Source organism: Sapajus apella, unplaced genomic scaffold (genome assembly GCF_009761245.1).
Source record: "Sapajus apella isolate SASKATOON/1434 unplaced genomic scaffold, GSC_monkey_1.0 scaffold12, whole genome shotgun sequence".
Taxonomy (NCBI): Eukaryota; Metazoa; Chordata; class Mammalia; order Primates; family Cebidae; genus Sapajus; species Sapajus apella.
In genome coordinates this window covers 2,486,140-2,512,464 of record NW_022436952.1, presented here as the reverse complement: position 1 = coordinate 2,512,464, position 26,325 = coordinate 2,486,140, and the positions used below count along the sequence as shown (strand labels likewise).

At 53.9% G+C, this 26,325-nt stretch overlaps 2 protein-coding genes across 10 annotated transcripts in view; both read right to left on the bottom strand.

The window, feature by feature from the left end:
• Positions 1 to 908: 908 nt before the first annotated feature.
• Positions 909 to 7,588, bottom strand: HAP1 (huntingtin associated protein 1). The gene is given in 13 exon segments (XM_032279299.1): positions 909 to 1,031; positions 1,174 to 1,232; positions 1,235 to 1,301; positions 2,078 to 2,208; positions 4,495 to 4,561; positions 4,639 to 4,741; positions 4,942 to 5,111; positions 5,200 to 5,329; positions 5,516 to 5,550; positions 5,710 to 5,789; positions 6,810 to 7,097; positions 7,100 to 7,147; positions 7,150 to 7,588. Coding segments are annotated over 13 exon segments (1,512 nt in total). The 5' UTR covers positions 7,361 to 7,588.
• A 15,765-nt stretch (positions 7,589 to 23,353) lies between these two features.
• Positions 23,354 to 26,325, bottom strand: part of JUP (junction plakoglobin) — a 31,369-nt gene continuing 28,397 nt past the window's right edge. For 5 of the 9 annotated variants that reach the window (XM_032279667.1, XM_032279670.1, XM_032279672.1 and 2 more), the window contains exons 13-14: positions 24,917 to 24,956; positions 23,354 to 24,639 (exon numbers count right to left, since the gene is read on the bottom strand). In XM_032279667.1, the coding sequence (XP_032135558.1) occupies positions 24,488 to 24,639; positions 24,917 to 24,956 (192 nt within the window). In that variant the 3' untranslated portion in view covers positions 23,354 to 24,487. The remainder of the gene's footprint in view (positions 24,640 to 24,916; positions 24,957 to 26,325) is intronic. The other 4 variants (XM_032279668.1, XM_032279674.1, XM_032279675.1 and 1 more) reach the window with 1 other exon arrangement.

Here is a 26,325-nt window from a genome sequence, read left to right as displayed (position 1 = left end):
AAATACAAAACTTAGCCAGACCTGTGCCTGTAGTCCCAGCTGCTCAGGAGGCTGAGGCAAAAGAATTGTTTGAACCCGGGAAGCAGAAGTTGCAGTGAGCAGAGATCACACCACTGCACACCAGCCTGGGCGACAGAGCAAAATCCTCTCTCAAAGAAAAAAGAAAAGAAGAAGAAACGAAACGTGACTCAGGCAAGAGGCGTGGGGGGCTTTGGGCTCTCTCCTGTGCTGTCTTCAAAGCATCTTTCCAGAGAGCTGACTATAGTTGGGGTCTTTGTGAAACTGTGCTGACAAGCAGAAAGAGGCAAACACGGCTTCTTGCCGTCTGCTGCTTTGTCTCACACAGCACAGTACTTTCTTCAGAGCACATTTCACAATCTGTAGCTGTTTTGTTGGCCAGTTTATTGTCTGCCTCTCTGGCGAAACAGGAAACTGAGCGTGAGGACCACATGTCCCTCCTCCCTTCTTATCCCCAGTGGCAAGAATAGGAGGAACCCAATACATATTTGTAAATATGTATTGGGATCACGTCTGTAATCCCAGTACTTTGAGAAGACGAGGCGGGCGGATCACCTGAGGTCAGGAGTTCAAGTCCAGTCTGGCTAACACGTTGAAACCCCATCTCTACTAAAATACAAAAATTAGCCAGGCTCGTGCCTGTAATCCCAACTACTTGGGAGGCTGAAGCAGGAGAATCGCTAGAACCCAGGAGACAGAGGTTGTGGTGAGCCGAGATCTCGCCACTGCACTCCAGCCCAAGTGACAGAGTGAGACTCATCTCAAAAAAAAAAAAAAAGAACCTCAGGGGAAGTGATGAGTGGAGGGGCTGAGGCAGTGAACGAGGCAGGTAAGGGAAGCATGCGAGAGTGTGAGGGCAAACCCCCTCCCGGCTACAGGAAAGGCCACGCCTAAGGGCCGGGGAGGGCCCCAGCCACGCACCTTTCCATAAAACACATGGGATCTGAGATCATCCTCCTTAGAGATGCTCTGAGCTCCTCAGCCAGGGTCTGCTAGAAACCAGGAAGAGTCTCCTATGGTGGAGAAAACAGACGTTACCAGAGGACCCCTAGCCATGGTCTTAGGCACAGACGCGAACTGGGATCTCAATCAGACACCAAGGCCGAGACACAGGCACAGAGGCAGAAAGGTGGGCAGCCAGGAGAGGGTCCTCACCACAGGCACGCTGTATGGGCAGTGGGTGGCAGACCCAGTGGACACCGGGGAGTGCTGAGGGTCTTCTCCTCCTGTGTGTCAATCAGCATGCCCCCACGGTCTGTGTACTTCTCCTGCAGGTCTTGCAGCTGGGAACCCACCCGCAGGCTCTCCCAGGACCCAGGCCCACCCCGTCCAGCACCTCTGCCTATCCACTCTCAGGCTGAGGCCAGAGGCCCAAGCTCTGGACTCCAAGTGCCACGTGGGGGACCCAGGGAAGGTCCCTGCACTCCACGTCACTTGAACCTTGACGGAACTGCCACCTGCTGGGCTGTGCCAGGCATGGAGGGGATGGAAAGGGATAAGACTCAGTCCCTGCTAGTCTTCTCCAGAGTCAGGTAGCTGCCAAGGGCCTAGAGTCCGCACTCTGGGCCAGCGGCTCTCCAGGGTGGGGGCAGGAGCTGGGAGGGAGCCTCACCTCTTCCTGGAGCTGCATCAGGATTTCCTTCTCCGAAGTCAGCTGCTGCTACAACTTCTCAGTCTCAGCCCCATACTGGAAGGACCCAAAACTAGTGAACCCCCATCTGAGGCCTCCCCACTTGGGGCACCCCCTGCTTCCAGCAAGTCTCACCAGGCTCATCAGTGAGTCCTTGGCAGCCCGTGAAGTGAGAAGTCACACAGAAGGAGGGCAAAGAAGGCAGGGGAGTCACATGGCCTGGTTCCTAGAAGACTCCAGGACCTTCTCTGGGCCTTGGTCCCCTCCTTAAACAAGGGGTCAAGATAAGGGCCTTGCTGAGGTCTCCTCTAACTCTGACTCTGACACAGAAAGGGACCTTGGGCCTGGTGGAGCCAAGCAGAGGCAGGGAGAAGGAAGCTAGGGTCACACAGGGCCACGATAAGAGGGTTCCACACAGGCCCGACTCACCATCCAGCACCACTGCTGCAGCTTCACCAACTGGGCCTGCAGCCGAGCCACCTCCTTCTGCTGCCATTCATAGTTTTCCAGCCTCAGCACCAGCACCTCCGACAGCTCAGCCATCTGCTGGCTGGCCTCCGCTGAGGAGGGCGGAGGACAGGTCCGCCCTGGCGCCCCTGGCCTTTGGGGCCCAGCTCTGACCCTCCCAGATGCCTCTGTCTGCCCCACCCTCGGCTGCTGGCCTGTGCCAGCAGGTCCCACAGGGCTTAGCATTCCTCACTCAGGTCTATTCAAGAAATGTTCATTGACTGATACTGAGCAGGGCACCAAGGTGAGTGGTCAACAAGATCCAGCCCCACGCTGAGGTCAAGTTGGTGGGGAGACAGACCACAGTCACGAATACAGGGCGTGATGGGCAAATGTCAAGGGCATTTGGGGAAGAGGCATCACAGCTACAGCACCCAACCCAGACCTGCAAGGTATAGGAAGGAATCCTGGAGAAAGGAACCACTAAGCTAAGACCGCAGGGCAAGTGAAGCTCAGCCAGGCAACGAAGGGAAGATGGCCAGGCACAGTGGCTCACCCTGTAATCCCAGCATTGTGGGAGGCCAACGCAAGCAGAACATGAGGTCAGGAGTTCAAGACCAGCCTCACCAACGTGAAACCCCGTCTCTACTAAAAATACAAAAAATTAGTTAGGCATCGTGGCGTGCAATCCCAGCTACTCAGGAGGCTGAGGCAGGAGAATCTCTTGAACCCGGGAGGTGGAGGTTGCAGGGAGCTAAAATCACGCCATTGCACTCCAGCTTGAGCAACAGAGTGAAACTCCATCTCAAAAAAAAACACCAGCAGTCCCAGATACTCCTCGGGAGGCTGAGGCAGGAGAATCACTTGAACCCAGGAGGCAGGGGCTGCAGTGAGCAGAGATTGCAGCACTGCACTCCATCTCAAAAGAAAAGAAAAAGAAAGAAATGAGGTCTTGCCCGGCTGCCCAGGCTGGAGTGTCGTGGCTATTCACAGGCGCGATCCTATTACTGATCAGCACGGGAGTTTTGACATGCTCTGCTTCTGACCTGAGCCAGTTCACCCCTCCTCAGGCAACTCCCTGGACCATCCTGACCCCATAAGCATAGTGTCTACAGTCCAGAACTCCCAGGCTCAAGCAATCCTCCCGCCTCAGCCTCCTGGGTAGCTGGGACCCCAGGTGGGAGCCACTGCACCTGGCCAGGTTTGGTTTTAGAAAACTCAGTGGGGCTGTGTGCAGAAGCTCCTGACAGGGAGGGAGCAGAGGCGGTGTGAACAGTTGAGAGGTGTCCTGGGCTAGAGGCAGCCAGAGAGGGAGGGGAAAAGAGACAAGCCATTCCTAGGCAGTAAAAGCAACAGAGCTTGGCGACTGGTTCCTACTCCAGTAGCCTGGGGACCAGCGGGCCATTCAGCTTGGCAACTAGTTCCTACTCCAGTAGTCTGGGGACCAGCGGACCATTCAGCTTGGTGACTGGTTCCTACTCCAGTAGCCTGGAGAGCGCGGGTTGGGTGGGGAAGGTCAGGTCTAGGGTAGAAGGAACAACAGGAGTTCCACTGTTGCCACTTTGCTTCTGTATCTCACCAGCTACACTGAACTCACGCACAAACACTGCCTTCACTCATCTTCATAAACACATAGCACCTAGGACGGTGCCAGGCATAGCCACTGCCCCATGCATGACTCTGAACTGTCCCTGCCCTGGGTACCTGGTCTCTGGCAGCTCATGGCTCCCTCCTGACTGCCCCAAATAACAGGAGACAGACTTGGAAGAGACCCACCACTTTTTTATTTGAGACAGAGTCTCGCTCTGTCCCCCAGGCTGGGGTGCAGTGGCATGATCTTGGCTCACTGCAACCTCTGCCTCCCGGGTTCATGTGATTCTAGTGTCTCAGCTTCCTGAGTAGCTGGGACTACAGGCACGTGCCAACAGCCGGCTTTTTTTTTTTTTTTTTTTTTTTTTTGTTTTTTTGAATGTGGGGTTTCACCATCTTTGCCAGGATGGTCTCAATCTCCTAACCTTCTGATCCGCCTGCCTCAGCCTCCCAAAGTGCCAGGATTACAGGTGTGAGCCACCACACCCAGCCATTTTTTTTTTTTTGAGATGAAGTCTTGCTGTGTCACAGACCCACAGCTTCTGTATAGCTCTTTACAGTTTGCACAAAGCACTTCCTCAGCTGTTGACACTCTTAATTCTCATAAACCCTGAAGAGATCAGCAAGGCTGAGATAATTCATCCCCATTCTAAAGACAAAGATTCAGAGAGGTCAAGGAATGTATCCAAGTTCACACAGCTAGGAGTGCCAGATCTGGGACTTGAACTTGGATCTCCATACTCCGAATCCTGAGTTCTTTTCTCTGCTCCTTGGGACAGCCCCCGATCTCGAGTGACAACATTACATACAAAACTGCTCCACACATTCCAGAATGAGCATCTGTTCCTCATCCTCAAGGGTATTGAGCAGAGAGGCCTGGAGGGAGGGAGAGAAGAAGGGACAGGGAAGTCAACACCCCCTGCTGGCGGGACACCCTCCTCCCCCCTCCTTACCTCTTCTCTCAGCTGATTATTCTCCTCCAGCAGCCTCAGCTTCTCCTGCAGGGCTTCCAGCTGCGGGCAGTGGTGCTTGTGCAGCAATGCCTCCTTTGAAGTCCTGGGGGAGGGAGGAATTAGGGTCAGGGTGCAGGGAGTGGGGCTTCCCAGTTCCCAGCCCACCCAGGGCCTCCCCACCAGGGCTAAGGCGAGTGTTCTCAATTCATTCCAGCAACCCTGCACACTGCCTGTGTCCCTCCTAACAAATGAGGAAACTGAGGCTCAAAGAAAGGACTCGCAGGTGCAAAGGCAGGCACTCACGGCTTGGGGGCTTCACAGGGATGAGCATGCTGCTGGTCTTCCTCTGCTTCCTCTTCTTCCTGTTCCTCATCTTCTGCCTCCTCTTCTTCATCCTCATCCTCATCATCAGAATCTGAGTAGAGCTGAAGGAGGTCATCCCGCAAGTTCACCTGGTGTCTGAGGTGTAAAATCTGGCAGGAAGGGAGAGGAGCTATGGGTTGGCAGTGCGCAGGGGCGTGAGAGGGGTGGACTGACCCCTTACCCTCCCCACCCAGTTACCTCCACCCTGGCTGAGCCCAACAGGGCTTCCAGCTTGCTGTTCTACTCCATCAAAACACTGTTCTGTTTCACCAGGGACTGGCTGATGCGGGCTGCAGTATTCAGTTCTCTCTCTCTCTGCAGAAGGATCCTCAATCATAGGTAATACTCTCCCAGCATCCAGGATCTCCCAGACAGGTGGAAGAAGCTGGGGAGTACACAGGGGTCAGAGGGAGGCTAGGTCCCTAAGAGAACCCTCCCCATCCCCTAGTTCTCTAGGGACTAGACCAGAGTCTGCCATTAACCCACTGTGGAACCTGACTCAGTTTCCCCTCACAGAAAAAGCAGATCAGACCAGATTGGCTCTAAGAGCTCTTCCAGCCTGAACATCCCGCACCGGCCTGTCTTCCATAAGAAGGACCCCTAGCTGGGCCCCCAGAGAGACAGCCAAACAGGAAATAAACAAGACCCCCACCGCTACAGGGCAGTACTAGAACAAGGGCCTGCCTGACCTGGGAAGGCAGTACACACCTCCTCCAGCAAATACAACATCACTTTGATATCTTCCTGGGTGATCATTTTGATTGGCGGAGGTAGGTTAGGAAACAGAGCTGCAGGAGGCGGCGGGTGGGGAAGAAAGGCCCAGGCAGGTCAGGAAAAAGGAGCAGATGCCATCAGCAACCAGCTGTTTCCGGTCCTATCCTCAGGTCTCCTCCAACAACGGTCATCAGGAGAAAAGACTGGGCTCCCCTCCTGCCCCCAACATCCTCCTCTTAGCCCTCAGCACTCAACAGTCCCTTCCCTGCTCCCAGGGCCAAGTGAACTGGGGCTTTTTTTTTTTTTTTTTTTCCTGGAGGAGCCTGGATCAAGCAAGAGGATCACAGTCCTCCAGGCTCAGGAACTGGGCTCTCCGGACACCTGGGTCCCTGGCGCCTAGGAGGATGGAGACAGCCAGGGGAAGTACAGCCTCAGACTGGCTCATCACCCCCTACCCAGAAGGCAGTGCAGTGGAGTCTCCCAGGTCATACAAACAGACGCAGCCACTCACGCTGCAACTGAAGAGGAAGGCTTCTCCAGCACCAGATTAGGGTGCATTCGAGCCTCTACAGCCAATCCAGAGATCTCCCCCGACCCACGGGAGGATAGAAGGAAAGAGAAGGGGAGGGGGGAAGGGCACGACCTTGCCCCCAAACCCGCAACCGAAAGGTGGGCAAAACTTCCCCTTCCGCCCACCCCGCCTCTCCATCGCGCGCGAGCCCTGTCGGCCAGCGCTGGCTCAGAGCGCGCTGGGTAGTGCCCTCCAGCAGCCCCCCGTCCCTCTCCTAGCACTGCAGTAGACCCGGGAGAGGGGCGCTGAGGGGACGCAGATCTGCCGCAGCAACAGGCGCGTGGAGGTGGGTGGGCAAGAGCGCAGGCCCCAGGACCTGACTCACTGGCACAAATCAGGGGACGAAAGCGGAGGAGGAGATGGGGAAGGGGCGACCAGACAGGCGCCACAGTGACATTGCGGGGGTGGTGGACGGCGACACTGAGTACCAGCGGGGACCAGGCGCCTGGACCCAGCGGGGCCACTTCCTTCCCGGAGTTGCCCCAGACCCCACCCGGTCCAGGACCCCGGGGGCCCGGTTTACCTTCCTCCAGCTCCCGAATAAAGGCGGTGCGTTCAGGGCTGGACACCCCGGGTTGCCGGCCAATGTAGGCGGGTGGTGACCAGATGCCCGCTGCCTTTCCAGCCCCCAGACCAGTGGCCCGGGGACCAAACAGCCCTTGGAATACTAAGCGGATCCGCGGCGCGTCCGAACTGTCGGGCACAGACCCGGCATTTCCCTGGACGGCCGAGAGTGCGGACGCGCACCAGGCTCCTGCCTTGGCTCCAGCCTCGGAAGTCGGACGAGCTCCAGTGTGGGCTTCTGAGAGGCAGTGCCCCGTGCCTGCGGCCGCGCAGAGGACTCCGGAGTGGGACTGGCTGAGGTGAGGGTGCAGAGGTGGCTGCTGCTGGGTCCCCGCGTCCGAGTCCCGGCCCCCCGCAGCCTCCCAGCGCAGCCGCACCCCGACCGCCTCTGGCGCATCTTGACTCCTCCATCCACTGCCGCAGCGGGACCTTTATAACCTGCCCAGGTGCTCCCCGCCAGGTCCGACCACACGTAGGGGTGGGGGGCCACCGAGAAGCAACTAGTGGCATGCGGGACTCAGAGCCGCGAGGGAGGGGAGCTAGTGGTGACGGAACAGAGCACTGTAAGGAAAGGAGGGCAAGAAGGCCGAGTGCAGGTTCCGGATGGTTCCGAGTTGGGCTGGAAACGAAAGATTTCTTCTCCCCTCTCCATCTCCAGAGAATGGTTCTGCCCAAAGCCGTGGCTGCCCTGGGACTCCCGAGCCCCGACTGGGCAAGTCCCTGGCTGGGGGCAGCCTCTCCCCGGCTCCCGGGCCGCGCCTGGGCTTGGGCTGCCTTCCCTAGTGTAGAAGCTGCCAACCCGACATTGTGCTTACGGTCTGGGGTGGCCAGTGCATGAGGGCAGGGCTGCATCCTTCTCGATTGACTGGGAGAGACATTCCAAACTCCAGTGCGCTTCCAACGTGCTGTCCCGCCTGGCGCTGCAACCCTGACCTGATTGTGATTCCTGGTTCTTCACCTCACCTCCAACGCTAATTCAATTCGCTTTGCCCTCCTCTTGCCAGGCTGGCGAACCCCTGTTCTCCTGGGGAGACACCGCTTAAAAGTCTCCCTGTGGCAGGGCGCGGTGGTTCAGGCCTGTAATCCCAGCACTTTGAGAGGCCGAGGCGGGTGGATCACCTGAGGTCAGGAGTTCGCCCACCAGAGGGTAAGGTAGTGCTGGCCCGCATACCTCCCCACGTGGCTTCCTTACCTACAGGCTCAGTTGCCCCACAGCAGATGGAGTAGGGACCGTAACTCAATTTTACAAATGGAGAAACCAGGGCTCGGGGCCCCGTCATACTGGAGGTAAGCATTTTGGCATGGCTGACAGATGTCTGCCTTTCCACGGCCTAGGGCTGTCCAGGAGACCCGAGGTGAACTCTGATCCAGGTCTCTCAAGTGGTTTTCCGCTTACCAATATAGTGAAACCCCGTCTCTACTAAAATTACAAAAATTAGCCAGGCATGGTGGTGCGCGCCTGTAATCCCAGCTACTCAGGAGGCTGAGGCAGGGGAATCACTTGAACCTGGGAGGCAGAGGTTGCAGTGAGCCAAGATCGTGCCATTGCACTGTTGCCAGCCTGAGCGACAGAGCGAGACTCCGTCTCAAAAAAAAAAAAAAAAAGAGAGAGAGACAAAAGGAAAAAAAAAGGAAGAAGCAAGCAGAAAGAAAGAAAGAAAATGAAGAGAGAGAAAGAACAGAAAAGAAAGGAATTTCATGTAGAGAGTGGACACGTGTTGTGCGGTGCTGCTGGGGCTGGGTCAGGCAAAAACTGAGAACAGAGACTGAGCTTAGCAAGCTGGGGTCATGGGCAACCTTGGTGAGCTGGGGTCATGGACAACCTTGGCAAAAGCGGTCTTGCATGGCACGGCACAGTGGCTCACACCTGTAATCCTAGCACTTTGGGAGGCCAAGGTGAGTGGATCACCTGAGGCCAGGAGTTCAAGATCAGCCTGGCCAACATAGTGAAACTCCATCTCTACTAAATACAAAAATTATCTGGGTGTGGTGGCACACCCCTGTAGTCCCAGCTACTCGGAAGGCTGAGGCAGGAGAATTGCTTGAACTCGGGAGGAAGAAGTTTCAGTGAGCCGAGATCACACCACTGCACTCCAGCCTGGGCGACAGAACAAGACTCCATCTCTAAAAAAAAAAAGAGTGGTCTTGGTGGTGGAGGTGAGAGAGATCAAAGAGGGGTGAGGAAATAATGAGAGGTAACAAAATGAAAACACAGAGGAGGCTGTGCACTGTGGCTCACACCTATAATCCTAGCACTTTGGGAGGCTTAGGAGGGTGGATTGCTTGAGCCCAGGAATTCAAGACCAGCCTGGGAAACATAGCAAAACCTCATCTCTAAAAAAAAAAAAAAAAAAAAAAAAGCCGGGCGCGGTGGCTCAAGCCTGTAATCCCAGCACTTTGGGAGGCCGAGGCGAGTGGATCACGAGGTCAAGAGATCGAGACCATCCTGGTCAACACGGTGAAACCCCGTCTCTACTAAAAATGCAAAAACATTAGCTGGGCATGGTGGCACGTGCCTGTAATCCCAGCTACTCAGGAGGCTGAGGCAGGAGAATTGCCTGAACCCAGGAGGCGGAGGTTGCGGTGAGCCGAGATCGCGCCATTGCACTCCAGCCTGGGTAACAAGAGCGAAACTCCGTCTCAAAAAAAAAAAAAAAAAATTAGTTGGGCATGGTGGTGCACAGATGTACTACTTGAGGAGCTGGGGTGGGAGGTCACCTGAGCACAGGTCAAGGCTGTAGTGAGTCTTGATCATACCACTGCACTCCAGCCTGGGTGACAGAGCAACACCCTGTCGGAAGGGAGGGAAGCAGGGAGGGAGGGAGGGAAGAAACAGATTACAGAAAACTGTATTGAAGAAATCTGCAACAAAGGAGAGTTGGGCAAGGGCACCGGAGCTGAAGGAGGACGTGCGCGCTGGGGAGTGTGTTTTGAAGATGGGAGAGAGGACAATATGTTTACATGCTGATGGAACTGTTCCCTCAGGGAGGAGAAAACAGGTGCAGAAGAGAGAAACCATCTCCCAGGATAATTCTGGAAATGAAGGAACTTTCATAACCTAACCTGTTCTCCACCTTGTTCAAAGCGTGCGTGTTTTCTATGGTTTCTTTGTCAGTGGAAAGCTTGAAGGAGACACCACCCCAGTGTTTGCTGCGACAGTGAGGTTGAAGAACATGAGGAGGTGGCCGTTCCGGCATGAGCACAGCCCAGGCTTTGTGAGGCTGCAGCTCTGCGGGCTCTGCCGAGTGGCCCTCCCACAGCCCAGCTTCCTGGACAGTCTGTGCCTCGGACATCTCTGCAGCCCCAACCACCAAGCGCAGAACAGGGCATACAGAAGAAGCCTATTACATTCCTGCTGAATTGAACTGTTTCTGGCCCATGAGGAAGCAGTCCTGGGAACCCCCTGGAGAGTTTGAGGGAGAAGAAGAAGGCGGTGGGATGGAGAAGACAGAGATGAAGTCAGGACTCTCTGTGTCCTCCCCTCTCCTGAAAGCTCCCCCAGTAGTCCGCCCCTCTAGGTCAGTGCACCGGCAGCCAGCAACTCTGGCTATGGGCACCAGAGGGCAGTGCCAGCCCGCATACCTCCACACATCGCTTCCTCACCTACAGGCTCAGTCGCCCCACAGCAGGTGCAGTAGGGACGGTGACTCCATTTTTACAGATGGAGAAACCAGGGCTCGGGGCCCTGTCATTCTGGAAGTAAGCATTTTGGCCTGGCTGACAGATGTCTGCCTTTCCACAGCCTAGGGCTGTCCATGAGACCCGGGGTGGTCTCTGATCCGGGCCTCTCAAGTGGTTTTTCGCTGTCCACCACCCCCTCCCTTCCCTGCTGCCGCTTTAGGGAGAGAAATCAGACACAGCAGAGACCCTCGGGCTTCTGCCCTCCCTCCCAGTGTGCACCCACTGACCCTGCTGGACCTGAAAGAGGACAGGAAGGCACAGAAGATTTGCCAGGCTGCAAAGCCAGACCACCCCCAACTAATTGTGCACAGCCCCCTGAACCTGGGCATAGTCACTCCAGTGCCAGCCCTGGGCAGCACATAGGTGGCTCAGCTCCGCCCACCCCCTTCCGCCTCCTCCCCTGACCTGACGCTGGAAAAAGCCACCTGGAACAGGATATGTCATAGAGCCATGAAGGTCGGTGCCAGGGACCTGGGTGGGGCCAGGCACAGGGATTACTTTCTGCAGGGGACCAGAGTGGAGGGGCACCCTGGACTAGGGACAGGGGAGACCTCCTTAACCCCGCCGCAGTCCTGCTGTCTCCTGCAAGCCTTTCGAGGGTCCTCCTCCCTCTCCTGTGGTGGTCTCTGATCCAGGCCTTCCCCTCCAGAACCAGGCAGTAGATGCCATAGTTCCCCATCCCCCCCAGGACCCAGGCACAGTCCCTCCTCACATCAGTGGAGAACGGAAGGCTTGAGAGCTGAGGCTCCTCCACATCCCCAGAGGTTCCCTTTAACTTTTTTTTTTTTTTTTTTGTGACGGTGTCTCACACTGTCACCTGGGCTGGAGTCTGGAGTGCAGATCTTTGCTCACTGCAACCTCTGCTTCCTGGGTTCAAGTGATTCACCTGCTTCAGCCTCCCAAGTAGCTGGGACGACAGGCACCCACCACCATGCCCGGCTAATTTTTGTATTCTTTTTTCTTTTTTTTCTCTCTCTTTTTTTATTTTTTATTTATTTATTTTTTTAAACTCAAGCTTACAGCCTATTGTGGGATAATTTTTGTATTTTTAGGAGAAATGTGGTTTCACCATGTTGGTCAGGCTGGTCTCGAACTCCTGACCTCATGATCTGCCCACCTCGGCCTCCCAAAGTGCTGGGATTACAGGCATGAGCCACCACATGGGGCCCCCTTTAACTTTTCTACTCTTCCCAGAGAGTGCAGCCGGACTCCTGGACCACTGAGCCCCTCTGGCCTAGAGCAAGGAGTTAGGGAGGTACTGGGGGCTGCCGGGGGCCTGAGCCCTCTGCCTGCTGTCTTCTAAGGCCCCCCTGCTGGCCAGGACCAAAAGTGAGAGGGAAGCAGAGAGGTGACAGAGAGCAAGTGCTGGGGGACAAGGGCAAGGGCTGAGGGGGCAGGACCTCAGGTAGAGAGTGCTGGGGCCCACTCTGAAGCTCCTCCCCACCTGGGGGCTCCCATCCTGGACGAAGGCCACGCCCCCACCACGCAGGCTCACTCCTGCTCTTGGTTTTAACATCTGACTCCTCCTCTGAGAAGCCCTCCCTAGTGGGGCTCACCTGTGTTAGGTCCCCTATGCCAGTTGGGGCCTCTCTGTGTCCTCCCCTCTGCTGGCATCCTCTAGAGACTCTGCCCCTTCACAGGGTAAGATGATGTCATTGACAAGATGATCTGTTTAGTAGCAATGACAGCAGTATCTGTTTTGCTCACCTCTTAGTCTCAGAACTCTAATGAGGCGTCCAGCAAATATTTGTTGAATGAACACATCAGTGGATTCTCTGGGTATGGACAGCGGGATTAGTCATCACCCTGGGGAAGTGACTTCTGATCAGAGTGAGAACCTAGGACTCTGGACTCCCAAACCATGTCTCCTCATCCCCTGGCACAGGTGAGCCCTACCAGGAACCCTCCAGGGGTACCTGTGGCAGAGGGTGGAGCCTGGCCAGGACGTGAGCCACAGATCCCCCAGGAGTGGCCCTCGGCACAACCGGGTGCCCGCTTCTTCCCTAGAGCCCTCAGCCCAGCCCCGCTCCTTTCCCCAGGGACCAGAGCAGGAGGCCTGGGCTGGCCTGATAGGGAGCTGTGTCCAGCAGGTCCGCAGTTCCCTGACCTGGGAGGCTCCACGGGAAGCCGTGGGGAGTTGGGGGACCACAGCACCCACTGTGAGGAGGGCAGGACCATCAGTCATGTCCAGCCTGCTGCACAGGCAACGCCAGGTGCTGGCAAGCCTCCAATGATGTTCCCTAGCCCCGTGGCCTCCCCAAGCTACCTCCAGGCTCAGGTGTCATCAGGGATAACACCAAGGAGCCCTTCGCTCCCTGACCTTTGTCCCCACTGTCAACAACTGCCACTCATCCCTGTGTCCACATCCAGGCTCTGAGCCCTTCCAGGGACAATTTGTAGGGTTGGGGACAGACAGAGGGAGAAATGCACATTCACTGAGACCTGACTAGTTGCCATGCTTTGGATGTATTTCATTTTATCATCAGTGGAAGGAAAAAAATATTACTGTGTTATAGATGAAAAACAGAAGCCCGGAGAGGTCAAGCAACTTATCCAAGGCCACACAGCCCGGAAGTATCAGAGAGGGAAGATCACAAAGTCTTGTCTTACCAACAGCCTATGTGCTGCTGTCCGTGGCCTCCCAGATCAGAGAAGGAGCTGGGCGACCCTCCCTCTCCTGCACCCTGGGGCTGCCTGTGCTCATTGGATTTGCTTCCACATAACAGTACTTACGAGCCCACTGTTAGGTCTTATAATTTAGTGTAGTAACAAAGACCCTCATATATTACTATGTCACAATTTTATTTATTTATTTATTTATTTTTTTTTTGAGACGGAGTTTCACTCTTGTTACCCAGGCTGGAGTGCAATGGCGTGATCTCAGCTCACCGCAACCTCCGCCTCCTGGGTTCAGGCAATTTTCCTGCCTCAACCTCCTGAGTAGCTGGGATTACAGGCACGCGCCACCATGCCCAACTAATGTTTTGAATTTTCAGTAGAGACGGGGTTTCACCATGTTGACCAGGATGGTCTCGATCTCTTGAACTCATGATCCACCCACCTCGGCCTCCCAAAGTGCTGGGATTACAGGCGTGAGCCACCGCGCCCGGCTATGTCACAAATTTTTAATTGCTTTGATAACTTCTTTCTTTTGAAACAGAATCTCTCTCTGTCGCCCAGGCTGGAGTGCAATGGCATAATCTTGGCTCACTGCAGCCTCCGCCTCCCAGGTTCAGGCGATTCTCTTGCCTCAGCCTCCTGAGAAACTGGGCTACAGGTACACCACCATGCCCTGCTAATTTTTGTATTTTTAGTAGAGATGGGGTTTCACCATGTTGGCCAGGCTGGTCTCGAACTCCTGGCCTCAGGTGATCTGCCTGCCTCGACCTCCCAAAGTGCTGGGATTTCAGGTGTGAGCCACTGCGCCCAGGCTTTCCTTTTCAATATTATGTATTTTATATTAGGCATTTTTTTTCTTTTTTTCAATTTTTTTTTCTTTTTTAAGACAGGGTTTCACCATGTTGGTCAGGCTGGTCTTGAACTCCCGACCTCAGGTGATCCCCACGTCTTGGCCTCCAAAGCACTTGGATTACAGGTGTGAGCCACCACGCCTGGCCTATATTAGGTATTTTAAAACACTATTCTGGCTGGTCATGGCGGCTTATGTAGCTAATTTCGTATTTTTAGCAGAGATGGAGTTTCACCATGTTGGTCAGCATAGCTGGGTGTGGTGGTGCAGGCTTGTAGTCCTAGCTACTCAGGAGGCTGAGGTGGCAAGATTGCTTGAGCCTGGGAGGTGGAGGCTGCAATGAGCCACGATTGCACCACTGCACTCCAGCCTGGGTGACTAACAACAGACTAGCAACAGGGCAAGACCCTGACTCAAAGGAAAAAAAGAACAGTGCTGGCTGTGGCTGCTATTGGTGGGGACAGGCACAGACAGGCCTCCCAGCAAGGGCTCGGCCAGGGAGTCTACAAAGTGCTGTGTGCAGGCACAGAGAGGCAGGTGTTCATTCCCCTGGGGGGAGGGAGGCAAGAGGGCTGGGAGCGGGACCCTGAGGGTGGCTGGCACCACTGACCACTGAGTGAGGGTTCCAGGCATTCCAGCTGCTCCAGGCCAAGCCTCCGAGGTCTCCTCCCCACAGGTGTCCTATTGCCAAGCCTTGTCCCCCGAGGTCTGAAGACCTGAGGACTTCTGGGAGGCTTGGGTGACTGTATCCAGGCCCTTCCATGCGCCCTTTTGCCAGTAGCTGCAGAACCTCTCCCACCACCTTCAGGCAAACATGGCCCTCCCGCCTCTGCCCCATACCTGCAGTGACGGGAGGTCAGTAAAGTGACCATGAGCTTCTAGACAGCCTCATCCTAGCAAAGTCTGTGCTGTCTTTGGCATATTGCCTGGCCTCTCTGTCTCAGGGACCCCTTTCTTTTTGTTGTTGGTTGTTTTTGAGACGGAGTTTCACTCACCCAGGCTGGGCTGCCAGTGGGTACTGTCAGTGAGTACAATCTCAGCTCACTGTAACTGCTGCCTCTGGGTTCAGGCAATTCTCCTGCCTCAGCCTCCCAAGTAGCTGGGATTACAGGTGTGTGCCACTAAGCCCAGCTAATTGTATTTTTAGTAGAGATGGGAGTTTCACCATGTTGACCATGTGGGTCTCAAATTCCTGACCTCAGGTGATCCACTTGACTCGACCTCCCAAAGTGCTAGCATTTCAGCCAGGAGCCACCGCACTGGACCTAATTTTTGATAGTTTGTTTAAGATAGAGTCTTGCTCTATTGCCCAGGCTGGAGTGCAGTGGTGCGATCTCGGCTCACTACAGCCTCCGCGTCTGGGGTTCAAGCAATTTTCCTGCATCAGCCTTCCAAGTAGCTGGGATTACAGGCAGGTGCCACCATGCCCAGCTAATTTTGTATTTTTAGTAGAGACCAGGTTTCTCCATGTTGGTCAGGCTGGTCTTGAACTCCTGACCTCAGGTGATTCACCCGCCTCAGCCTCCCAAAATGCTGGGATTACAGGCATGAGCCACTGCACCCGGCCTAATTTCTTTGTTTTTAGTAGAGATGGAGTTTCACCATGTTGGCCAGGCTGGTCTTGAACTTCTGACCTCAGATGATCCACCTGCCTCGGTCTCCCAAAGTGTTGGGATTATAGGCATGGGCCACGGTGCCCAGTCCCACTTCTTGTTTAATTGAACTTCATATTGCACAGCTGGCAGGGCTGTGGCGCTTGAGATTACACAGTAAAGTACTCAATGAGGGCTCAACAAATGGTAACAGCTATTGTTAATATGATTATTAAACAATAGAGTTGGCCAGGTGCAGTGGCTCAGGCCTGTAACCCCAGCACTTTGGGAGGTCAAAGCAGGTGGTTAGCTTGAACCCAGGAGTTCAAGATGAGCCTGGGCAACATGGCAAAATCCCATCTCAACAAAGAAAACCCACAAAATTAGCCAGGTGTGGTGGCCCATGCCTGTAGTCCCAGCCACCCAGGAGGCTGAGGTGGGAGGAACACTTGAGCCTAGGAGGCAGAGGTTGCAGTGAGCCGTGATTTTGGCAAGCCAGCCTGGGTGACAGAGGGAGATCCTGTCTCACAAAATACAAGTGTTGGGTAGGAGCAGGGGGGTGAGTGGCTCATGTCTGTAATCCCAGCACTTGGGAGGCAGAGGCAGATGGATTGCTGAGTCCAGGAGTTTGAGAGCAGCCTGGACAACATAGAAAGACCCCCATGTGAAGGAAGGAAGGAAAAAGAAAGAGAAGAAAGAAAGAGAGAAAGAAAAAGAAGGAAGGAAAGAAAAGGAAGGAGAGAGAAAGAGAAAGAAAGAAAGAGAAAGAAAGAAACAAGAGAGAGAGCGAAAGAGTGAGCCAATAGGGTCACTTAGGCAAGGCACTCAAACTTCTCTGGTCTCTAAAGTGAAATGAAAGGAGAAACAGCCGGGCGCAGTGGCTCATGACTGTAATCCCAGCACTTTGGGAGGCTGAGGCGGGTGGATCACCTGAGGTCAGGAGTTTGAGACCAGCCTGACAAACATGGTGAAACCCCATTTCTACCCAGGGCAACAAGAATGAAACGAAACTGTCTCAAAAAAAAAAAAGAAAGAAAGGAGAAACATCTCCAACCTCAAGGTTGTTAGAAGGAAGGCACTTACTTAGCACAGGGCCCAGCACAAGGAAAGCTCAGTCTATGATGGGCATGATCAGTACGTGTCACCTGTCCCTGGCTCTCCAAGAATGACCCAGGACAGAACCCCACCTTCCAGAGCAGGTCAGAGCTGGCGTGCAGTTAAAATCAGTCAGGGGTTCCCACCCCCATCTTTTGTAGAATCAAATTCACAGACCTTGGCCTGACAAGACGAGGGCCTCCCCTTCGGACTTTTGCTTTGCTTTCCAGCGTTTCTGGCTGTCTCACCTGTTCCTCTCCCAGGGTGGACACGTCAACCCACTGTCACTTCTCACACCCTCCCTCTAGGAAGGTCAGATCTCCATGTCTTCGCTGCTGCAGCTGCCAGGAATGCCAGTGCCTTCCCTGGGGCCCAGCAAACACCTCCTCCCCAAATCTCACTCACTCCCTCTTTCTCACTGGAAGACAAGAAAGTCGGGCATCTCTATTCCCAGGACCTTGAACCGAGGCTGGCAAAGAGTAGCCCTAGGGACACGTTTGGTGAGAAAATGAATGAATGACCAAGGAATCTTGCCAAGGCAGTGCCCATGGCTTTGGAGATGAGATACTTCTATCAATACGAAGTAGGTGCCATGGTTAATTTTATGTGTCAATTTGACTAGCATGGGGTGCCCAGATTAAACATTATTTCTGGCCAGGCGTGGTGGCTCACGCCTGTAATCCTAACACTTTGGGAGGCTGAGGCAAGCAGATCATTTAAGGTCAGGAATTTGAGACCAGCATGGCCAACATGGTGAAACCCCATTTCTACTAAAAATATAAAAATTAGCCAGGTATGGTAGCGTGCACCCGTAATTCCAGCTACTCAGTAGACTGAGGCACAAGAATCGCTTGAACCCAGGAGGCAGAGGTTGTAGTGAATTGAGATTGTGCCACTGCAGTCCAGCCTGGGTGACGGAATGAGACTCTGTCTCAAAAACAAACAAAACCATTATTTCGGCCAGGTGCAGTGGCTCACGCCTGTAATCACAGCACTTTGGGAGGCTGAGGCAGATCACTTGAGATCAGGAGTACTTATTATTATTGGGTTTTTTTAATTGTCCTTTTTTTTTTTTTTTGAGACAGGGTCTTTGTATATTTAGTAGAGATGGGGTTCCTTGGCGTTGGTCAGGCTGATTTCGAACTCCTGACCTCAGGTGATCCTCCCACCTCGGCTGCCCAAAATGCTGGGATAACACGCCTGAGCTACCGCGCCCAGCCTGAGACAGGGTCTTGCTCTGTCACCCAGGCTGGAGTGCAGAGCGATCAAAGCTCACTACATGTCATTCACAGCTTCTCAAAGAATGAAAAAAACCAAACCAAACCAGAAAAGCCCACTACATCTTTTACCTCCTGGGCCTCAGCAATCCCCTCATCTCAGCCTCAGAGTAGCTGGGACCATAGGGGCCATCCATGCTGGGCTAATTTTTTTTTTTTTTTTTTCGTTTTTTGTAGAGACAAGCTCTCACTCTACTGCTCAGGCTGGTCTTTTTTTCTCTCTCTTTTTTCTTTTTTTTTTTTTTTGAGACAGAATCTTGCTCTGTCCTGCAGTGGCACAATCTCGGCTCACTGCAACCTCCGCCTCCCGGGTTCAAGTGATTCTCCTGCCTCAGCCTCCAGAGTAGCTGGGACTACAGGTGTGCACCACCATGCCCAGCTAATTTTTGTATTTGTAGTAGAGATGGGGTTTCACCTTGTTGTCCGTGCTGGTCTTGAACTCCTGACCTTAGGTGATCCACCCACCTTGGCCTCCCAAAGTGCTGGGATTATAGGCATGAGCCACCACACCCACCAATTGTCCTCTTTTAAACCAAGTGACGTGCTTTCTGGGATGAGGTTGTGTACACGTTTTAATTTTTTGCTGGTTTGACTTTAATGACTTATTTTTGAGTAACTATTTTTAAATTGATGCTTTTTTTTTCCTTTTTGAGCAAGGTCTCACTATGTTTCCCAGGCTTGTCTCAAATTCTCGGACTCAAGTTATCCTCCCACCTCAGCCTCCCAAGTAGCTGGGACTGCAGGGCCATGCCACCACACCTGGGTTAACACAATTTTTTTTTTTTTTTTTTTTTTTTTTTTTTTGAGACGGAGTTTCACTCTTGTTACCCAGGCTGGAGTGCAATGGCGCGATCTCGGCTCACCGCAACCTCCGCCTCCTGGGTTCAGGCAATTCTCCCGCCTCAGCCTCCTGAGCAGCTGGGACTACAGGCACACGCCACCATGATCAGCTAATTTTTTGTATTTTTAGTAGAGACGGGGTTTCACCATGTTGACCAGGATGGTCTCGATCTCATGACCTCGTGATCCACCCGCCTCGGCCTCCCAAAGTGCTGGGATTACAGGCTTGAGCCACCGCGCCCGGCCTAACACAATTTTTAAGAGCAGTTTTAGTTTCACAACTGATAAATTATTTTTGACTATTTTAATAACTTGTCATTCAGTGTGGCACCTGCCTTTTTGATAGTTCTATCCCTGTCTCCACTGGTATTGTAGATTCTGACATAGAAATGTTGACCTTGGCAGAGGGCAGTTAGAGAGCTTCCTCCAGATGAACAGGGCTATGTCTGCTACTCCCTGGGGATGGCTGCTCCACTAAGCCTGCTCATATCACTGAAGCCTGCATTTCCCCTCTGGTCTTACTGAAACCCAGAGACTCAGAGCTATCCTGCCGCCTCCCTCACCAAGCCTACTGAAAAAGAGGCAAGGTTAGTCTGGGGACACTCGTTCCTAGCTGTGACAGATGCCCGTGGTGATGTACCCAATGCCTTATCCATATTTATGTTTCCTGCTGTCAGAACCCTGAGTCTTACGCCAGGTGCATCAGGTCACACCTATAATCCCAGTACCTTGGGAGGCCAAGGTGGGAGGATTGCTAGAGGCTATGAGTTCAAGGCAAGCCTGGCCAACATACTAAGACTCCATCTTTACAAATCATTTTTTTAAATTAACCAGGCATTGTGATATGTACCTATAGTCTGTAGTCCCAATTATGCACGAGGCTCAGGCAGGAGTATCACTTGAATCCAGGAGTTCGAGGCTGCAGTGAGCTGTGATCATGCCACTGCATTCCAGCCTGGACGACAGAGCAAGACTCTGTCTCTTTTTTTTCTTTTTTTTTTTTTGAGGTAGAGTTTCGCTCTTGTTGCCTAGGCTGGAGTGCAATGGCATGATCTCGGCTCACCGCAACCTCTGCCTCCTGGGTTCAAGTAATTATCCTGCCTCAGGCTCCCAAGTAGCTAAGATTACAGGCATGTACCACCATGCCCATCTAATTTTGTATTTTTAGTAGGGACAGGGTTTGTCCATGTTGGTCAGGCTGGTCCTGAAATCCCGACCTCAGATGATCTGCCCTCCTCAGCCTCCCAAAGTGCTGGGATTACAGGTGTGAGGCACCGTGCCCAGCCAAGACCCTGTCTCTTAAAAGTGAAACAAAGAAAAAAACCTCTGATTCTTATCGAGGGGGCACTGTGTGCAGTTAAAATACTCTCCACTTCCCAGCTCTCTTTGCAGCAAAGGATGGGCATGTGACATATCTCAGGCCAAGGTCCAGGTAAGTCCCCAGGGTGGATGTCCCTTCTGAAAATCAAAAAGGCAAAAACTTTCCAGGAAATTGCCCATTGCCCTTTCTCTGATTCTGCCTACCTGGAACCCCCGTACTTTCTCATTTCATCCTCACATTAGGTAGATGAAGAAGGCGTCATCCTCATTTATTTTCTTCCTCAGTCTTCTCATTACACAATTTTTTTTGTTTTGAGACGGAGTCTCACTCTTATTGCCCAGGCTGGAGTGCAATCTCAGCTCACTGCAACCTCCACCTTCTGGGTTCAAGCAATTCTCCTGCCTCAGCCTCCTGAGTAGCTGGGATTACAGGCACGCACCACCACACCCAGCTAATTTTTTGTATTTTTTTTAGTAGAGATGGGGGTTTAACCTGTTGATCAGGCTGGTCTCAAACTCCTAACCTCAAGTGATCCACCCCACCTTGGCCTCCCAAAGTGCTGGGATTACAGACATGAGCCATAGTGCCTGGCCTCACCCTCATTTTACAAGTGAGGAAATGGCTGTTCAGGGAAGCTAACTGACTTTCTCAAGTTTGCAAGACTCAGATAGCTCCTGCATGAAAACTGAGTGGCCAGCTCACTGCATTGAAATTAACTGGCCTTAAGTTTCCCATTTTGGCCAGGCTACCAGGAAGCTGAGAGCCTACAGTCAATCTAGCACTGCCCCTTAGCATGGGGACTTAGCTGTCTCCTTTCCCTTGTCCTCACCGCCTGTCATGAGGCTGGAGAGATCAGTCCTTTTCTGTAGGCTGCCTCTAGCCCTCTTTTGGAAAGCTGCGGTGAGGAAAATGGTGTTAGTGCGGTGGTTATCTATCTTCACTGTCTTCTCCAGATCTTCTCTCCACGGTGGGCTCTGGTTTCTGCTTGGGCGGGGCCCACAGGGAGCTCTGGTACAGGGGAGTGAGGTTACAGCCTCCCCTTGTCAGGAAGCCTCATCCACAGGATCTCGTCCCAAGGAGCACTCCTCCTCCTCCCCGGCTGAGGCCAGAGGTGATATTGCTATAAGTAGCCTGGCACCCTGTCCTCTCCCTTGCTCTTTCCTATCCCTGCCCAAACCTTTGCAAACTGTTCCCTTACCACACTCTCAAGTCACCCAATTCGAGTGTTTCCTGCCAGAGTCCATAATACGGAGAACATACAAAGGGCTCCATTGGCTGGGTGTGGTAGCTCATGCCTGTGCCACATTGAATGACAAGTTATTAAAACACGTCTTAAAAGTAATTCACGGCCGGGCGCGGTGGCTCAAGCCTGTAATCCCAGCACTTTGGGAGGCCGAGGCGGGTGGATCACGAGGTCAAGAGATCGAGACCATCCTGGTCAACACTGTGAAACCCCGTCTCTACTAAAAATACAAAAAATTAGCTGGGCATGGTGGCGCGTGCCTGTAATCCCAGCTACTCAGGAGGCTGAGGCAGGAGAATTGCCTAAACCCAGGAGGCGGAGGTTGCGGTGAGTCGAGATCGCGCCATTGCACTCCAGCCTGGATAACATGAGTGAAACTCCATCTCGGGGAAAAAAAAAAAAAAAGTAATTCACCCAGGCACAGTAACTCATGCCTGTAATCCTAGCACTTTCAGAGGCAGATCACCTTAGGTCAGGAGTTCAAGACCAGCCTGGCCAACATGGCGAAACCCCATCTCTACTAAACAAACAAAAATTAGCTGGGCATGGCATGCGCCTGTATACCCAGCTATTGGGGAGGCTGAGGCAAGAGAATCACTTGAACCCAGGAGGCTGAGGTTGCAGTCAGCCAAGATCACACCATTGCACTCCAGCCTGAGAGACAAGGACGAAACTCTGTCTCAAAAAAAAGTCTGGGGGCACTGTTAAAAGATTTTGAGATCCTCTGGAGGTCTGAAAACTCTGTCCTCCACCCCGCTCCCCTGGCTCTGGTCAGAGTTCAGCTGTCTCATCACTTCATGTCTGGACCTTATAGCCACCCCCATATTGGAGGCACCCCTGCCTCCAGCCCCAGCCCCAGATCCCACTAATCCTGTGAATAAGGCCATGGCCTCCCTCCACTGCCCTGGGCTCCAGATGGGCATAGAAAGCAGGCATCGGGCCCTGCCAGGGCAGGCACACAGGCGCCACGTTCTCAGGTTTGCTAGGTGCATTCAGAAAGGAGAATTTGGGGTTGTGGGCGGGGGAACTGTCACATGAGCTGAAGGACAGACCAATGTAATCGGTAAAATGATGGTATGCATGGGCATCGTGGAGCACAGCAGGAGGGACACCCGCTCATCCCGACTGGGGGCGGAGGTCAGGGAGCAGGTGTTCCTGGAGTCAAGTCTGAGCCGATCCCAGCAGTTGAACAGTGGAGGCACACAGACAGCAGAACAGCATGGATAAAGAACAGGAGGGGCATGCTGGCTGTCACGGGCACAGCTGAGGGCAGAGTAGGTAGTAGGGGAAAGACAGGAGAGATGGGAAGGCCCTGGGGTGTGCCCACGGCTGACCAACAAGGGGCCTGGAATCCAACCCATAAGCCTTAAGCGTTAAGCACGGGGGACATCTGCCATATTCACACTAAGGCCAGATGGGAGGAAAGCCAGCCAGGAGCTTGCCTGTTTGAAAGAACAAGGCCAGGCGCAGTGGCTCACGCCTGTCATCCCAACACTTTGGGAGGCCAAGGCAGGCGCATCACCTGAGGTCAGGCGTTCAAGACCAACCTGATCAACATGGAGAAACCCCATCTCTACTAAAAATACAAGGAAACTAGCTGGGCACGGTGGCACATGCCTGCAATCCCAGCTACTCAGGAGGCTGAGACAGGAGGATCATTTGAACCTGGGAGGTTGCGCTGACCGAGATAGCGTCACTGCACTCCAGGCCTGGGCAACAAGAGTGAAACTTTGTCTCACAAAAAAAGAAAAAAAAAAAAAGAGGAACCAGGCTGGCCTCCCTGAAGTGGGGGGGCTCACCCCCATTTCCCTCTTTCCCCTCCTCGTTCTATAAGTGCATTATCAGGTTAAAGCCACTCTGGCTCCTCCAACACTTCTGGGTCCCCAACTCGCCTCTTCTAGTCCTTCCCACATGCCAGGCAGCCCTGAGGACCCGCAGGACCCAGCCTCAACTTCCCCATCCCACTCCCCTCAACAGCCTCCAACGCATCTGTGTTATTTTTATTTTCTTTGCTTTGGTCTATACAAAAAAACCAATAACCAAAAACATAAAGCGATAATAATAAAACTCTCTGCTGGGACCTCCCCCGGCCCCCTATACCATGTGCAGGATGGGGGGGGGTCTGAAACAGGAAGGGGAAAAGAAAGCCCCTCACCGCACACCAGAGGGGTCAGCCAAGAGCACTTCTTCTCGGGGTCAGCTAGGGCAGCTGTGTGGGTGGGACCGGGGTGTGAGGGAACTGTCCCCGGAGCTCCCCGGAGAGTGAGGGGTGGGCAAAGCCAACTAAGCATCCTGGAGAGAGAAGCCGAATCTTCTAGAGCGGGCGACTCACTCCGTATCTCCTCCCCATCGCCTCTGGATGGTCCCTGAACTTTTCAAGAGAACCTTTGGATTTCAGGGGTTTGGGTCTTGAATCTGGGTCCTAGAGACCCTGGGGGCTTAGGGCAGTTGGTTGTAGGAGTTTGGTGAGAAAAATCAGACCCAGAAGAGGAACCAAAGCCCTTCCGGGCCCAGGCAGCTGGAGACAGGGAGGCTGGCGTGGGGAGTATGGCTGGGGGAAAACACAGTGGGTGCTTGAGTCTGAAGCTTTAGTGGCCGGGGCCATGGGGGCGGGGAGGGGGTGTCAGGCCCTGGACCCATGCCCAGGACAGAAAAGCAGGAGCAGAGCACTATCCCAAGAAAGACCCTACGGAGGACCTCTGGAGGCGTGGGGAGCAGCAGGAAGTGGCGCCCCGGCTTCCCCAGCTCAGGCACTTTTCTGTCTCGCCCCAATCACCTGCATGGAGAGCCTCTCAGATGAGGAACTGCACCTGTTGGGGGAGGGGGACAGACAGGGGTCAGGGGCTCGGTGGATCTGTCTCCCCAGAAGTTCATGCCACTCTGTGTCACCTGCCCACCACCCCCAGAAGGAGCCAGCGGGAACAGGACTCCTCACCCCCGCCAAAGACAAAAGAGGAAGGCAGGCGGGGGCACGCCTCACTTGGGGAAGCTCAGCAGCAAAGATTCCCCCAAAAAAGGAGCTCGGGTTTTAGTGGGGAGACGGGAGGGCCTCCAACAGAAGGAGGTTCTAGAGAGGAGGAAAAGCCTGCAGACAGGGGGCCGTACTGGGGCCAAGCCGCCTAGGCCAGCATGTGGTCTGCAGGGGGGTACGGGGGCCTGAGGCCGTCGCTGTAGGTGTCGATAGGGTAGTCTCCGTCCACGTCCAAGTGCATGTCCAGGGGGTCAAGGGGCACATCGCTGGAGTACATGGGACGGTAGGTGGCATCCATGTCTGGGGACGAAAAGTGGAGCTCTGTCCAAGCGTCTGCCAGCCGCTCTGCAGGGGGCATTCTGCCCAGCCCTCACCCACCTCCTCCCCCCAAGCCCACCGTGGTGGGCCTGAGCCCCTCCCCAAACCCCACACCAGGGCATCTAGACTGGGGTGCATGTGGACACCACACAGCAGTTGCCACCAGTCCTTTGGCCCTAGAGACATAATATTGCACCCTCACACCCACACACAGCCGCCCAGACTCTCCAGGGTCCTGAAGAGCCCAGCACACACTTACCATCTCCATAGGGTTCATTGATGGGAATCATGCTCTGGGCCTGAAGCAGAGAGAAACATGAGTGGAGAGGTTTGAAAATGTAGGCTCTGGCTGGATCTCAGCTTAGGGGGAGGGAGAGATGCTTCTAAAAAAGGGGGTGGGGCCAGGCGCCACGGCTCACAGCTATAATCCCAGCACTTTGGGAGGCCGAGGTGGGTGGATCGCTTGAGGTCAGGAGTTCCAGACCAGCCTGACCAACATGGTGACACCCTGTCTTTACTAAAACTACAAAAAAAAAATAGCTGGGCTTGGTGGCGCATGCCTGTAGTCCCAGCTACTCAGGAGGCTGAGGAAGAGAATCGCTTTAACCCAGGAGGCAGAGGTTGCAGTGAGCTGAGATTGCGCCAGTGCACTCCAGCCTGGGTGACAGGAGTGAGACTCCATCTCGAAAAAAATAAAAAAATAAAAAATAAATAAAAGGGGGCCAGAGAAAACAGAGCCCTTGGAGGAATAGAGCATGATGAAATGGGGTCACCTAGCCCCCTGATATACTCATGTCCTCAGTGCTCCAGAGGGAGGAGGGTTCCCCATTCATGGGGTGGGGGCTCCTGCTAGACTACAGCAGCTCAGGGGAGGAGGGGAGGAGGCAGAGGACTCAAGAAAAGACGGCCCATAGCCTATCCAGCACCTCCACACAAATCAGGAAAACGCACTCCCTCCTCAAACACTGTATACACATTTGGGCAAAATAAAAATTGGCATTTTGTGGCTATGTGGTTCAACCTACTTCTATCTGCTAGGAATTGCTATAAATGATCAATTACAAAATAAAGATCTAGAAAGTTGACAGGAGTGGAAGCCCCTCTAAAAGCGTTGCCCTTGGGCAGTACACAACTTGCACAACCATCTACTGCAGTCCAGCCTAGGATACTCCCAGCGTCCCAGCCAGGACAGCCTAAGATACTCCCAGCCCCTCAGCCAGAACAACCTAAGATACTCCCAGCCTCTCAGCCAGAACAATCTAAGATGCTCACAGCCTCCCAGCCAGAACAACCTAGGATGCTCCCAGCCTCCCAGCCGGAACAACCTAGGATGCTCCCAGCCTCCCAGCCGGAACAACCTAGGATACTCCCAGCCTCCCAGCCGGAACAACCTAGGATACTCCCAGCCTCCCAGCCGGAACAACCTAGGATGCTCACAGCCTCCCAGCCGGAACAACCTAGGATGCTCACAGCCTCCCAGCCAGAACAACCTAGGATGCTCACAGCCTCCCAGCCAGAACAACCTAGGATGCTCACAGCCTCCCAGCCAGAAAACCTAGGATACTCCCAGCCTCCCAGCCGGAACAACCTAGGATGCTCACAGCCTCCCAGCCGGAACAATCTAGGATGCTCACAGCCTCCCAGCCGGAACAACCTAGGATACTCCCA